The sequence below is a fragment of the Pongo abelii genome, chromosome 1 (assembly GCF_028885655.2).
Source record: "Pongo abelii isolate AG06213 chromosome 1, NHGRI_mPonAbe1-v2.0_pri, whole genome shotgun sequence".
Taxonomy (NCBI): Eukaryota; Metazoa; Chordata; class Mammalia; order Primates; family Hominidae; genus Pongo; species Pongo abelii.
In genome coordinates, this window is record NC_071985.2 from 23214219 (window position 1) to 23230341 (window position 16123).

The window sequence follows — 16123 nt, forward strand, 5'->3', positions numbered from 1 at the left end:
TGACCTGAGAGAGCTAAACCTCTCAAAAGCCCGTGAGTCTTCAAGTTGGCGAGCAGGCCTTGGCTTGGACCCTCAGCTCCTCACTGGCTGGAGCACAGGCTGCCCGTATCATGTTCACTATCCTTCCTTGTCGCTCCCTTGGTACCACATATGGTTTTTCCTGCAGGGCCAGGTGCGCCTGTCCAAGAAGATGCTGGACCCGGAGAAGCCACAGCTAGGCATGATTGACCGCTGGTACCATCCAGGCTGCTTTGTCAAGAACAGGGAGGAGCTGGGTTTCCGGCCCGAGTACAGTGCGAGTCAGCTCAAGGGCTTCAGCCTCCTTGCTACAGAGGATAAAGAAGCCCTGAAGAAGCAGCTCCCAGGAGTCAAGAGTGAAGGGTGGGTGGAGCACTGCGGGGTTGCCCTGGGGCTTCAGTGAGGGGTTCGAGGGAGGCCCAAAGGCTCTACAGGTTCCATATCACTCCTCTGTTTCCCTTCGCTGACTGTCAGTAAGCCAGGGAGATGCAAACTGAGGAACGGTGACAGCAGAGATGTGAGGGCAAAGGACAGGGTAGGGAAGGACAGCCAGGGGTTCCCATGGCCTCTGCCGAGAGCCCTCTGCCCTGTGAGACCTGCTTCCTGGTGGTCTATTCCCCTTCCAACATCTGAGCTCCATGGACAGGCTAACTACACTTTTCCCACCACAACCCTTTAGATACTTAAAAGACCACCCTCCTTCCCTGGGTGAGTATTTGTTTTGCCTGGGTTGATCACTATTCAGAACAATGCTGGGAGAATCATGACCATTTTTAGTTAGGGGATGGGCAGTGGATAATTTTCCTGGCTTAGAGTTCAGAATGATAAGGGTTTTGCATGGTGTTAAAATTTAGAATGGGAAGGACCATCAGTGACTGTCTTGAATCCATGGACACCTCTTGCTCTCTCCAGTTTACCCTCTGCTGGTCCCTCAGCCTCAGTCTGGAGAATTGTTTGTTAACAAGCACACCAGGGGTGGTGTGGCAGAGCCTGCTATGCACCCTGCTCCTTGGACGGTGACTGGGCAACCATCGAGCAGCCATCACACATTATCTCAGTTCATAACGCCTGTTCATTGCAGCAGCACATGGGGATCTAGAATGTGCAAGAAAACTGAAAAATCAGGCCATGGGTCAAAAAGCCCACAGGGCATTGCAGCACATGATATAGGTGTTGGAGTTCATCAGCTCCCACTTACGCCATGATAACTGCCAGAATGTGTTGAGCGCATTTCGTATGCCAGACACTGTATCAAGCCCTGTATTTGGACTGTTTTCATTTGCCCATCACCAGAGTTCTGTGCGGCAGATGGTATTCTTTTCCCTATTTTAGGTTGAGGAAAGTGCAAGGGTTTGTGCTCAGGTCTGTGTGATAGCTGAGACTGACAGACCACTGTGGCCGTCTTGCCCCTGTATTTTGGGGGCAGGTGATAGCCTCAGAGCCGTGTTTGCTGAGCCAATTGGGGCAGGCTGGTTAGCACTGCTTTGACTGTCACTTCTTGTCAGGGCTTTATGTGGCAGTACAGCCCCACCTCTGTGAGCAGCCTTTTTCCCTTGCTCTGTATTTTAGCTCGAAAGGCCTAGCCCCCTGGACTTGTGCTTTGTCTTTCTGCAATCCCTACCCCCTAGCCATGGGCTTACCTCTAGCCTAGTCCCTGCTAGAACCTTCCAGGCCAGGAGATACATGGTTTTTTTTTTTTTTTTTTTTAACCTCAGATGGGGCCTGAGCCCTGGATTCTTGTAATGGGTTGTTCTGAGTCCCTGGAACAACCCTAGCCCCTTTCCCTGGCTGGGAGAGTATGTTCTGAATTGGATGGTGTCTTCTGCTATCTTGGTTGCAAATACTCCCTGAGTAGACAGTGATCGCCTAAGGGCACTGAGTGGGGCAGGGGTTAGGGAGTGACAAGTGTGAGTAGGCCCTACAGGGAGTTGATAGAATGACATTAAGATACTGCATCACCGCAAGTCATTGGGTGTCAGACTTTTAATGGCTCTGGCTCTCTCTCATATCCTGTGTCTCCTTCAGAAAGAGAAAAGGCGATGAGGTGGATGGAGTGGATGAAGTGGCCAAGAAGAAATCTAAAAAAGAAAAAGACAAAGATAGTAAGCTTGAAAAAGCCCTAAAGGTGAGTTCTCAGCTCTATGTCTCCTTTCGACATTCTGCTGCCTGGATTCTCTTTCTCATTCTGGGAAGACAGTTCAAGGAGTTGTGTCCCACTTACTAAGACATTTAGCAAATTGATGGCAGTTATTAAATAGCATGGCTTTTCCCCAGATTGTTTTCCCTCCTCCAAAAGAAACCATTTTTATTTGGAAGAGAATCCACATTAGGCTGTAGGTGTCTGACCTGCAGCCAGGCTTGAGCAAGGGCTGAGTGCTCTGTTTCCGCTCACCAACCTCATACTGGGATGACAGAGATTCATGCTTTGGCCAAATTATGCACTACTGTACACCCTGCACCTTTGTGGTCACTTGCAAACTTTGGAAAGTGAATACTTAATTAGAGGATGCCAAAGATTCTTAGCATAGACAAATGGCTTGAAGAGATCAAGTGTCTCCAAATTTTTTAAATGAAGATCTTCATTTTTAAAAAAGGAATAGACTGATAATGACAGAAGAAAACTATCCATTAAATCAGTGGTCCTTGACCAGAAAGATTCATCCTTGTGTTGATTATGTGTGTGTTGAAGCAAAGCAAAAATTATTAATCAGAAAATGCTGGGTGTCTGGGAAATTGGGGGAGAACAGTTGGTCTCTCTTGAGAACATGATTTCCATGAGCCATCTGTTTGTGTCTCTTCTATAAGTATTCAGTTTTTACTAGTGGTACTAAAATTAAAAGCAATTTCTTATATGGTTCTAGTTGCTAAATAAGAATCACACATTTTGTTCAATTGTCTTATGGTAAAAAAGTGTCTGTCATGCACCAAAACTGGCTGCAGGAGAACTGTGGTGCCACTTCACATTGGCCATTTGGTGAGATTAGTGTCCTTCTCTCTTCCCTAGTGATATCAGAGATGTATAGAGAGTCAGAAAATTAAAATGCCCCTCAGCGTTCCCACTGTGGCACATCTGTGTCTGTTGGCTCTCCCCCCTTGGTCACCTAGGTGACATTGTTGTACTTCTTCCGTTTAACCCTGTGTCACTAGACCTTTTCCTCATCCTCTCATGTCTCCATTCCTGGTGTCCCAGTGTATGCTGTGTGTGATGGAGAGGAGATGTCGAGAGACCCCTTAAAAATGAAGCTGGGAAACAGGTGCAGACGTGTGTGCCTGTACCTTTGCCAGTGGAGTTAAAATCCTCCTTTGGTACTAATAGCAACCCTATGGGATATGATAGGGCTGGCATTTTTGTCTCCATTTTGCAGAGGTGGAATCTGAGCAGAGATGGTGAATAACTTGCCCATTTTCCTGGGGAAGGAGGAAACTCACCTCAGCCTTTAAAATGGAGAGGCTGATAGCTTCCTCAGCAAGCTTGATTGTTATGAGAATAAATGAGATGAGGCCGGGTGCAGTGGCTTGAGCGCCTGTAATCCCAGCACTTTGGAAGGCCGAGGCAGGCGGATCACTTGAGGCCAGGAGTTTGAGACTAGCCTGGCCAACATGGTGAAACACCGTTTCTATTAAAAATACAAAAATTAGCTGGGCGTGGTGGTGCACACCTGTAATCCCAGCTACTCAGGAGACTGAGGCAGGAGAATTGCTTGAACCCAGAAGGTGGAGGTTGCAGTGAGCTGAGATCGCACCACTGCACTCCATTCTGGGCGACAGAGTGAGACTCCATCTCAAAAAAAAAGAAAAAATAAGTGAGATGACACGTAAAAGCATCCAACCAAGAGTAGGCACTTAATAAAGATTAAAACTTCCATTTTCAGAAGAGCTTAAATACATTCCTGCATGATACTGAATATAATATACCATCAAGGAAATTGGTGTTTGTGAATCATTCCTACTCTAAGATTGGTGGAGAATGGCCATACCCTGCCTCCTCTAGTTGCTGATAAACGTGGGCCGTGGGCTCAGCCTAGCACTTCCAGGCTCTTACCTGGTGTTTCTGGGGATTGATTTCTGAGGGTTGGTTCCAGGAGCCTTGGTGCAGTCTCCCCCACACCCTTAGGGCTTCCTCATCACCTTCCACAGTATTCTCTGAGAGACCACACAGCAGGTTTAATTTGGTGTCCACAGGAGCATGACCGGGAGCCAAATCCTGTGCTAATCACCCAGATTTGCAGGGGCAGCTCGCTGGTGCACAAGGGTATAACTGGAGGCTCAGCATGACCAGGGCTCCTCCTCCAGTTGGATTCTTCCTTTGAAAAGAGCTGGCCTCTCAGCCCCTGGGTCTTGTCCATAGGCTCAGAACGACCTGATCTGGAACATCAAGGACGAGCTAAAGAAAGTGTGTTCGACTAATGACCTGAAGGAGCTACTCATCTTCAACAAGCAGCAAGTGCCTTCTGGGGAGTCGGCGGTGAGCTGCCTTTGTGTTAAGTGGGACACGCATGTGAGGCAGACCCCGTCGTTGTGGAGTGACTGTCCCAATGGAGTGTGGGAGGCCCTCCGTGTGAACACCTGCTGGTATTAATTGCAAGGAGTATAAATCGTGGTTGTGTTGCACGGTCATCACCACCATCGTGGTCACCATTTTTCTGGGGTGGATGGGGCCGGCATTCACACGCCCCACTAGACATCTTCCACGTTAGTGCTTGCTCTAGAGTGTCAGGCCTGTGAAGAGAGGAGCGCCCCCTCCTGAGGAGTGGCATGACAGCATCCCATCAGTGTCCCCAGCTGGCCCTTCTCTGCTGTCATTCTTGGAGTTGGCTTGGCACTGTACTTTTGCAACGCCAGTGGATGCTCTCCCTTCATTTCTAAATCACTGAGGGATGGGGGCACTGCAGGAACACTTGGAAATAAGGTCTCCTACATTACAAGAATCCAAGCTCCATTGTTAACCAAGGGGGGGTGGGGTGTTAAGAGCCCCACAGCAAGAAGCCTCTCTTCTTTGTAGTGAGTGGAATCTGTGCAAGTTCCTCCATCCCACATTAGTAAGTGTCCTGTTCTGTAGTCCCGCATTTGCCCTCTGACGTGTTTCTCCACTGGCTGCAGATCTTGGACCGAGTAGCTGATGGCATGGTGTTCGGTGCCCTCCTTCCCTGTGAGGAATGCTCGGGTCAGCTGGTCTTCAAGAGCGATGCTTATTACTGCACTGGGGACGTCACTGCCTGGACCAAGTGTATGGTCAAGACACAGACACCCAACCGGAAGGAGTGGGTAACCCCAAAGGTAAGGGGTAGGGGAAGATCCTGGGATCTGTTGGGAGAAAAACCTGGCCCCACTTTCTGCGCTTGTTTATACTTCAGGTCCCTGAGATTGCAGGGCCATGTTCCTCAGACTTCTTTACAGTTGTGTCATCCTGTTAACCAGAATATAAAATTATATGTTTGCAAACTACACAAATGTAGAACCAAAGCTCCTCTAAGTATGGAGTAGAGGTTTGTCCATTTGGTATAAAATGTTGCTTGCAAAGACCATGAATAGTTTTTATTTATTGAATGCCTCCTATGTGCCAGGCACAGTTCTAGGCTTGAGGGACATATGGTGAAGAAATGGATAGTAATTCCTGCTTTCTGATACAAGTTTTTTTCAAGGATTTTTCCTTACCTTAGTGCTAGCAGGAGAATTGGATCCAGGGTTCACATATCTCCTGGTATTGCACGTTCTCTCTTTTTTTAATGGAACTGTTTATGGAATTCTCAATGCAAAATACCTCCATGGGGAGCCTCCTTTGGAGCCATGCTGGTGGGGTTCTGGCAGTATCTTTGTGGGGCTGGCTGCTCTGAGGCCCTCACCTGTGCCCCCTCAGACTCAGCAGGATCCAGGCCCAGCAGCCTGGGTAGGTGCAGAGCTCTGCCACTCACCAAGCTGCTTCCCTCGCTGTTGCCTGCTCCTGGGTGGAGCACTTGGAACGGCGGCACACAGTACACGCTCAGGAATCGTTACCCGAGTAACAGTCGACATTACTCGCTCTACACCTACAACTGAACTCCATTTCCATCGGCCCCTGGCTCACTTGTTCACTGCCATGATTGCATGATCCCTCCTAGTTTTCTCTCTGTGCCTTTGAGTGCTTCCTCTAAAATAAATCTGACCTTGTCACTTCCCCCACCCTTAAAATCTTATACTGATTCCCCAATTTTTCTGGGTATGCAAATCTTACAGACCCTTACATGGTATTTGTATTTCTTTTACTATCTTTGATGGGGAAATAGTAAGATGGCAATAAGCAATGTGCCGTTCCTAGTATTTTGTATGTCAATTGTAGAGCATCTATATACATTTTTAAAGGTTATGTGCATGTGCAAGACAGGTTTTCGGTTATATGTCAATTGTAGAGCATCTATATACAATTTTAAAGGTTATGTGCATGTGCAAGACAGGTTTTCGGTCTGGCAGTGCTTGCTGCCCATGCAGTGACACTGTTGCCCCGAGGCACTTGTCCCACAGAATCAAGGCCAGCTCTGTAGCTTGTCCTCAGAGCCCTGTGATGCGGCTCTGCTGACCTTCTGCAGCCTCTTTCTGCCACCCTTTTTCTCCTTCTCACATACCCCTCTCCCCACCCCACTGCCAGTCTTGCTCATTCTTTTTAGGAGTACCTAGCAATAGGGCGCCTGGCCAGGGCGCCCCACATGCCACCTGTGCTACACAGATGGCTGTGCTTAGGCAGTCCCCTGTGTTTTCAGCTCCCAGCGGGCTTAGCAGATCACTGCCTCCAAGTGCATGCTAGCGTTCCCTGTCTCACATCACCTTAGCACACCTCTGGCATAGTTTAGCTCCTGTGTTAAAGTTCACCTTCCTATAGCTGATGCTTAAGTCACAAATGAGATACTTTCTGAAGAGCAGAAACTGTCTTTTTAACCAAACTATGGTTGGTAGCACATATTAGGTGGTCAGTGTGTGTTGGAAGCAATCTGTGACCTCTTGTATCCAACTGACACCCTGAACACGGGCATAGCTGGAAAGGGCAGTTTCTTGATTGGATGAAGACCTGGGAGCACAGTGTCTTTCCCTGAGCTTCATGTATTTGATACTTACTGAGTGACCATTTAGAGCAAGGCCCCTTGTAAATCACTCGGAGTGAAGAGTGAATTGTGCTGATGGAAGAATTTATAGTGAATACCACAGGGCTCTCTGCATTCATTTTTCCTTCTTCTAAAAAGGAAAGCAAATACTGTGATTTCCTTTTGGGTAATAATCTCCCAGTGTATATAGTATTCGGGGTCTCGGAGTTCTGGAGTAGGCGTGTGATCCCACAGAGGCCTGTTAACTCTCGAAGGGAACAACTCAAGAATGAGGCCAGGGAGGCTGTAGTCATACAGCAGTTCCAGTGGTGGTTCCCTGACCCAGTTGGCCACTGGTTTCTGTTTTTGTTTTTTTTAGGGAAAGATTTTTCTCTTAAAGCAGCCACAATATCAGCCCTATTATAAATGTAAAAGTACCAGAAATAAGTACTGTAGCAGCAATAATACTGTCTTTCATCCTTAAAGCCTCACATTTTTCTATTTTTTGTTACTCTTTATTGTAAGAAGAAAAAAAGAGATTCTTTAATTTGGACAAGCCAGATCCTCTTTGGTCTATGGGGTGGTTACTTCAAGGGAGAGCTGGCTTCTTAACTAAAACTTAATATTTTTTAGGAATTCCGAGAAATCTCTTACCTCAAGAAATTGAAGGTTAAAAAGCAGGACCGTATATTCCCCCCAGAAACCAGCGCCCCCGTGGCAGCCACGCCCCCGCCCTCCACAGCCTCGGCGCCTGCTGCTGTGAACTCCTCTGCTTCAGCAGGTACAGCATTTGGGGCCCCGGTCTTAGAGCTGCTTTCCAGGAATTGTTTGCCCACTACTTGCTGGTGGTGTGGAGCTGGTGAAGAAAGTATCCGTCAGGGGTCTCTCTTTGCTGACCCCAGCATGGGAAAGCCTTGCCCTGCAGGGGATAGGCCTTTTGGCTTGTTAAACCCCCGACCACAGCAAGGTGGGAGAGTATTAAGAACATAGCATCAGCTGGGAGCAGTGACTCACACCTGTAATCCCAGCACTTTGGGAAGCTGAGGCAAAAGAATTGCTGAGGCCAGGAGTTTGAGACCAACCTGGGCAATGTAGCGAGACCCCATCTCTACAAAAATGTTTAAAATTAATCCGAGTGTAGCAGCATGTGCCTTTAGCCCTAGATACTCAGGAGGCTGAGGCGGAGGATCCCTTGAGCCTGGGAGGTCAAGCCTGCACTGAGCTATGATCACGCTACTGCACGCCAGCCTGGGCGACGGAGTGATACCCTATCTCTAAAAATAAACATTGTAAAAGAACAAGCACCTCTTATTCTGGGAGGCTAGGAGAGGGGCTCCTAAGAAAGGCTAGGTCGAAAGCCTTACCTGGAGTTGGGCGCAGGGTCTCCTGCCTGACTGCACTGCAGAGCAGCATCCCAGGCCTCACGCTCCAGGCCGCCCTGCGCCCACCAGTCATCCAGGCCCTGGTGTGATGCTCAAGTCTCTGTTGTATGCAGAGGGAGTTACTAATCAGCACTAGTGAGAAATGCCCCAAGCCAACCAAGACAGTGAGAGCAATGTATTTTTTTGGCAGGAAAAGTGACCCACTGCTTATTTACTCAGAGACATGTGGCATAGTCTGTTGGTGAAGGTCACAGTTTGGTGGGTGGAGGATGAGGGTTCCTTCCTTGAACGATAAACCTGTTATTGACCTCCTTTTCGTATCTTGAGAGGGGACCAGTGGTCACTGCAGTGTGTGTGGGTGGTCATCCCGAGTCCATTGTGCTGCTGGCAGCCTGGGTCCAGGTGCCCACATGAAGGGCCAGGTGGGGGCTGGCATTCTGACCCCTCCATGGAGGGTTCCCTCCTCTGCTTTCCCCTGACTTGCAGTTCAGCATAAATCAATAATTTTGTTCTTTGGAGACCTCAGCAGTTTCAGTTAAACTGTCTGTCAGTGTTTCCTAGTTGTTTGCCCTCACAGGGAAGGCAGGAAGGACTTTTCCTTGCAGCATCTCCAGTTCTGGAAGGGTGTCACCAGCACTGTGTTGTTTGCTGTGAACAGAAGGCAGACCCCTGTCCAGGCCTTTCTGGCCTGGGTCAGTGCACACCAGGCTGCTGCTTTTCTCCTAGAATCGGTTAGCTCAGCTCCGTGTGATTGTGCTGGCCACTGCTTTGAGGGACTATCATGGATATGTCTCATTTTAAAATGGGGTTAATTAATAAGAATTGCAGTTTGTTTGGGAGAATAACAGAAGGAATTGGGGGTTCATGTGACCTTACCCCTCTTCCCATCCGACTCCAGCCTCCTGGTCCCTTGTCCGCAGATGCAGCCTCCCTAGCCTGACCTTGGTGCGGACCTGGGGTAACCCGCAGCTGCCCGGCTCACACCAGCAAGGCTGGCCTGGCCATGGAGTGGTATTTTGTGGCTTGCTCCCTGCCCAGTCCTTTCTGTGTTGAGGGACATCTGTAGGTGCTCAGGTGGCAGCTTGCTGTCCCGTCCTGTTTTCTCGCGAGTATATTTTCATAGGCTTTTCCCAGGAGCTCGCTGCTTGGCTCACCTGCTCCTCCACGTCCCCTTACTAGGGAGCAGCACCAGAGCTGGCGTTGCTGAATGATTCTCTCCTTTCATCCCAGATAAGCCATTATCCAACATGAAGATCCTGACTCTCGGGAAGCTGTCCCGGAACAAGGATGAAGTGAAGGCTATGATTGAGAAACTCGGGGGGAAGTTGACGGGGACGGCCAACAAGGCTTCCCTGTGCATCAGCACCAAAAGTGAGTTGAATCTGAATTTGTGCAACAGGGATAATGCTTCTGTATCTTAAGGTTGTGATGACGAGTCAGTGAGGAAGAGTCGAACACAGTGCTGAAAAACTGGATCTTAACATCATCATCGCTCTGGTTCTTTATGAAGGGAAACCAGTATTTGCTCTCAGTGTTGCTGCTTTGTACTATAGATTCACATGCGTTGCATGTTCTCAACTAAAGACGGTAAGCTGCTATAGGTTGAGTCTCCCTAGTCCCGATGTCCAAAGAAATTGCCTCAAAATTCAACACTTTTTGAGTGACAACATGATGCTCAAAGGAGGTGTTCATTGGAGCATTTCAGATTTCAGAGTTTTGGATTAGATGTTCAGTCAGTAAATATGAAGCAAGTATTTTAAGGTCTGAAAGGTTTCTGGTCTCAAGCATCTCGGATAAGGGAATCTGCTCAACCTGTATTCTCATCACTTCGCACTGCTCTGTAAGACGTGCGTAGATATCTGCCAAAACAGAAGTTCACGGTTCAGGTATGTTTGGAAAAGGTAGGGTGAAACAAAGGTAAACAGGTTTCTGTGTGGGTTTATTATGCTGATTACCACTGTAGGTCTTCAGGAACCAGAGGAATAGAATACAGGATTTCCCATACATATTTGACATCAGGGTGTTTTTTCTTTGGAGTGTCTGTTAACATCGTGCTGTAGAATGGTTTGGAGAAGGCTGCCCTGGCTCATCATACCTTAGAAAAGGGGGAATGTTGCTGATAAAAACACTCTTGGGAGCATTAGACTTGGAAGCAAAGGAGAGCTGTGAATGCTGAGGGTTTGAAAGTACACAGTAAATATAACTATAGTAATTTGAGGTTTCAGTTTTGTTTTAAACTTGTATTTTGGTTTTTTTTTTCCTTTCAATTTGAACAGAGGAAGTGGAAAAGATGAATAAGAAGATGGAGGAAGTAAAGGAAGCCAACATCCGAGTTGTGTCTGAGGACTTCCTCCAGGACGTCTCCGCCTCCACCAAGAGCCTTCAGGAGTTGTTCTTAGCGCACATCTTGTCCCCTTGGGGGGCAGAGGTGAAGGCAGAGCCTGTTGAAGTTGTGGCCCCAAGAGGGAAGTCAGGGGCTGCGCTCTCCAAAAAAAGCAAGGGCCAGGTCAAGGAGGAAGGTGAGGGCCCCAAGCTGCCCCCTCCAGGGCCAAAAGCCGGGGACATTGGTGGCCAGGTTGGCCTGCACGGAACCTCTCCCTTTGTGTCCCTGACATGGCCTGTTGAGTGCTGCAGAGCAGGACACAGAATGGCAGGCGCTTTGGGGTGGCGGGAGGAGCGTGTATATAGAAGCCGAGTTGACAGATGATGGGAATGAGAACAACTAATTTGCCTTCTACCTTCCCCTTACTTTTTAGTTACATTTAACTTCATGTTTACATTTTTCTGTTCCCTTCCAAGGTATCAACAAATCTGAAAAGAGAATGAAATTAACTCTTAAAGGAGGAGCAGCTGTGGATCCTGATTCTGGTAAGCAAACAGGACTGCCAGCCAAGTGGGCTGTGCCGCCCCCCAACCCCCAGCTGACTAGGAGCACGCATCCGAATGCCCACAGCATACCTGGGGCAGTGTGGTCGTGCCTTTTTCCTTGCTCAGGCCTTCTTCACCAGCTCCCCCAGTCCTGAGAACACACATTTGTGGGGAGCCTCCCGAGGGTGGTGTTAGTGTATCCAAGAGGCGTGAACCTCAGGCCTGCAGATCCCTTCTCCGTGAGAGCGCTAGCCCCTCAAGGGGAGAGAAAACTGTAGGTGCTTTGCCTCCGGGACAGGACTGGAACACTCTGCGCATGTCCTGGAGAAAGGTGGGAAGGTCTTCAGTGCCACCCTTGGCCTGGTGGACATCGTTAAAGGAACCAACTCCTATTACAAGCTGCAGCTTCTGGAGGACGACAAGGAAAACAGGTGAGTTCTGCAGGTGTAGCCTGGTTGTGCAGAGACATGGGCCCGTCCTGCATTGGTTAGTGCTGTGCCATCAGCCTTGTGAAACCCGTTAGGCCCAGTGCCTGGGGAATGAAATCTAATCACAGAGATCAAAAACAAATTATAAGGCCTTTGCTTAAAGGGGAGAAAGAAGCCACTTACTAACCAGTAGCATTGCTGTCCTTGTACAGTTGTCCCAAGGTATGGTTTCACGTATTCTTCTGCTGGCTTTTCTTTTTGTTTGGTGTTTTGTTTTTTGTTGCTGTTGTTTTCCAACTATTTGTTTTGTTTTTTGAAATAGTCTTGCTCTGTTACCCAGGCTGGAGTGCAGTGGCGTAATCACAGCTCAGCGGAGCCTTGACCTCCCAGGCTCAAGCAATCCTCCCACCTCAGCCTCCTGAGTAACTGGGAGTATAGGTGCGCACCACCATGCCTTATTTTTTATGGAGACAGGGGCCTCGCTGTGTTGCCCAGACTGGTCTCAAACTCCTGGACTCAAGTGATCCTCCCGCCTCAGCCTCCCAAAGTGCTGGGATTACAGGCATGAGCCTCTGCACCCAGCCCCAGCTGGCTTTTCTTTCAGCTACTTGAGTCAAGATTTTCTGATTTTACGTATGTTTTAAAACTTTGAAGCAAATAAAGGTTGGCAAGCGTTGAACTTACTCTTTAATGTTCAAACTCCCTAGTAACTAAAGAGTTTGGATTTGCCTTTTTTTTTTTTTAACATGGTGAGACAGGCAAGGTTGGAGTCTGGATCGTGGGGTACAGCAGCTGGGAGGTGGTGAGAGGGTGGGCTGGCTTTTGTCCTTATGTTTCTAGGCAGAGTGGTCCTTATCTAGCGAGTTCATTGCCCCTCAGTACAGCCACTACAAAACAGGATTTATGTGTCAGTGTAAAGGCACGTGGAAGGAACTCTTACTAAATTCTAACGTTGATTGTGGATGTGGACATTTTTCTGGTGGCTTAGATTTGCTGGTGTTAAGTGAAAGGGTGGTGTAGGCTGTTAGGGTCAGAAAAAATTTTCAACGTAGATCAAGGTAGTGCTTCTCAAAAATTTTCACAGGAAAAACCAAGCAGAGAATGAATTTTTATACCCCTGTTCAGTAGCCCAGAGAATGGCCAGGGAGTCCCAAATTTTCTTTGAAGTCTGTAGTTCTGTCTTTAAAATGTACACAAATCTTGTATGTGGGTTTATGATATATCTATATTTATTATGAAATGATAATTAAGTTTTGCATTACCTCTGCTTTGAGTTAATCAAAAATTAGCTCATCCAAAGCTGAACAGCACAGTAGCTGGGTATGTGCGATGTGTACCCTCAATTGAGCTGGAATTTGAACATGACAGCCTGCATCTCTAGGTCACCGGACCTGAGGAGCCATTGCCACTGCCCTCCTCATTTCATCATGTCTTGGCCTTGGATCTGAGTTGAAAGTTCATTATTTTTAGGGTACAGATGTAAGGGTTGACTCCTTGAACACATGACTTCCAGATAGTACTTTGTATTTCTTTGGGGAGAGGAGTAGAATCATTTTTATGCAAAGGTCTACAGACTCCAGGATTCAGTCCTCAGGCTTGGCTGCCAGAACCAAGTTTAAACTATTCTTTGGCATTTTTTATAGTCAATATGATTTGAAAGTTTAATGAGAAGTAAAATAAAGACCCTTTATTGTTATAGCAGTTCCGTTTGTTCTGTGTTAATCACCATCCTTTTGGGGTGTGTAAAATTCTTCTCCACCTGAATGTAATGGCAGGAAATGGGAACTCCTCCTGAAATGGGACAGCTGACCCACCTTCCTTCCCACCCTCCTTCCCACCCTCCTTCCCACCGCAGGTATTGGATATTCAGGTCCTGGGGCCGTGTGGGTACGGTGATCGGTAGCAACAAACTGGAACAGATGCCGTCCAAGGAGGATGCCATTGAGCACTTCATGAAATTATATGAAGAAAAAACCGGGAATGCTTGGCACTCCAAAAATTTCACGAAGTATCCCAAAAAGTTCTACCCCCTGGAGATTGACTATGGCCAGGTAACCACATAATGCCCTTACACTGTCTGCTTCTAGGAAAAGGAAGGGACACCTTATTCTAGAAAATCCACATCGTGGATCAGATGGCATCATAGTAAACATACTACCAAATGTTGAAAGGAGAATACTAGTCCTTCACAAATTCTCCCCCAAAAGTAGAAGAAAATACTTCCCAGCTCATTGCATGAAGGCCAGTACCACCCTGATACCAGAGCCAAAGCAGCACAGGAGAACTACAGAGCAATTTCCTGTGAATAGACATGCAGAAACCCTATGAATAGAGATACAAAATCCTAACAAACCGAATCCAGCAGCATAGACGGATCTATACACCACTCCCAAGTGGGATTTATCCCAGAAATGTAAGGTTGGTTCGACATTTAAAAATCAATGTAATATATGAATAGAATGAAGGACAAAAACCACATGATCATCTCAGTAGATGGCAGAAAAAGCATTTAATACAGTCAGCACCTTGAAGTATGAGATAGAGCTTAAATGAGAATTGTGGTAGCATCTTTGAGATATCGAGGAGGAACAGTCTTTTCATTTACTCCTGAAACAATAGGGCGTAATTCACAGATTCCAGATAAGGCTTTTTATCTGAATCCATGGTCACCCTTGATCATGTGACTGGTCTGTCATGACAGAATTATAGTAACTTGACCTGCTCTGCTAGGTCACACTTTATTAGTCCCAAATTATTTCCTAGTGCTATCTCTGTAGTTTTGGGCGTCTCCTTACATCTGTTAGCACACAGCATTCATTGGTCTATTGGTTGACATTTTTAACTTTTCTGTTTTGTCTTTTTTCTTTGCAAAATGCTTGCCTTTTTAAAAATAAAAATTTATCACTTTTTTAATCAGATAAAAGAAAACATTTATTTTACAAAAAGAGATCTGTAGGTGGGTAGAGATTTTAATTCTAAATCTTTGAGGCCTAGCATGTCTCAAAGGGGGAATTCTTTAGTTTACAGAGGGCCTCATGAACTCTCCATATTAAAAATAGGATTTACATCTTGCTTATACAATGATGAAGCTCAGACAGTAGACTTTCAGGACAGATTTAGCCTGACTCAGTAGTGCCCTTTACTGAGTTAAATATTTTAAAAATTTTTGAGAAATATTAATACTAAGGCACAAAAAACTAAGATTGCCCAGATTTAACCACAGTTAAAGTAATGGTAGATATCTTTTTCAGTCAGCTTTCACTGCATATGTACGTTTCCCACCACCATATGTACCATGTTACAACCATCTGCTTTTTGCCCTAATGTACCAGGAGCATTTCCTTATGTCTTCTAGAGCAGTGCTGTCCAATAGAATTATAATTCAAGCCATTTCAATACATTTAAAGTTTTTTATAGCCACATTTTAAAAAGCAAGAAGCCAATGAAATTAATCTTGGTATTATTTAACCCCATATATCCAAAATATTCTAATTTCAACACCTGATCAATACCAACAAAATTATTAATGAGAAAATTTCCCTTTTAGTTTTTTCTCTACTAAGTCTTTGAAATCTGGTGTATATTTTGCACCTACAGCACACCTCAGTTTGGCCAGTGGCTACTGTATTGGCCACTGGCTGCACCAATCCAGAGCATTATTTAAGGCTGCATTGAATCCCATCCTGTGCATGGGCTAGAATTCATCATTAAGCAGAACAGCTTCCTGTCTCCTGTTAGTCATTTAGATTGATTCTGGGCATTTACTGTAATGATGCTGATATACATTTAAATATTTGTGTGCCTCTGTGATTGTTATCATTACAAGTAGTTACTGGGTCATAAGGTAGATACACTTAAATAAGGGTTTTGAACACATAGATACTTTGCCCTCCAATGAAGTTACACCCAGAAGATAACAGTACATTTAAGATGATGTTTCAACACTGAGAGTAGGTCTACTATGAAGGTGACAGCAGCAGCCATGAACACTAACAACACAAGTTAGCTCTTGGGTAAGCCAGTCTGATTCCAGGTTCAAAGCCCGATGCCAATTCCTTTCACTCCAAATACCAAATTCCGTTTTAGTTGCTAGGGACACTGTGCTGGACAGAGCACAGTCTATGCCCTCATACAGTTCAAGTCTAAAGAATTAAAGCAGTGTCAGTACAGTGTGATCTTGATATAACCTGGGTTCTTCAGACAGTGGGGGGTGGAGTCTCAATAGTCTATTAGGCAGTGTAGGAAGAGGACGGACAGCTAATGCTTTAACGCTGTCAGGCTGGCTGGCAATGCATGGGACTGGTTGCTTGGTCCTTTGGGAATTTAGAGAAGGCTATATAAACTTAGTCTTGCAACTGGCCCTTGTGTGAGGAAG

General features: G+C 46.4%; 1 protein-coding gene across 1 annotated transcript in view; it reads left to right on the plus strand.

The window, feature by feature from the left end:
• Positions 1-16123, plus strand: part of PARP1 (poly(ADP-ribose) polymerase 1) — a 47227-nt gene that overhangs the window by 17384 nt on the left and 13720 nt on the right. The window contains exons 4-13 of the mRNA XM_024245982.3: positions 167-381; positions 2044-2143; positions 4367-4483; positions 5119-5295; positions 7704-7851; positions 9683-9823; positions 10729-10971; positions 11252-11320; positions 11619-11751; positions 13604-13799. Coding sequence (XP_024101750.1) covers positions 167-381; positions 2044-2143; positions 4367-4483; positions 5119-5295; positions 7704-7851; positions 9683-9823; positions 10729-10971; positions 11252-11320; positions 11619-11751; positions 13604-13799 — 1539 coding nt within the window. The remainder of the gene's footprint in view (positions 1-166; positions 382-2043; positions 2144-4366; positions 4484-5118; positions 5296-7703; positions 7852-9682; positions 9824-10728; positions 10972-11251; positions 11321-11618; positions 11752-13603; positions 13800-16123) is intronic.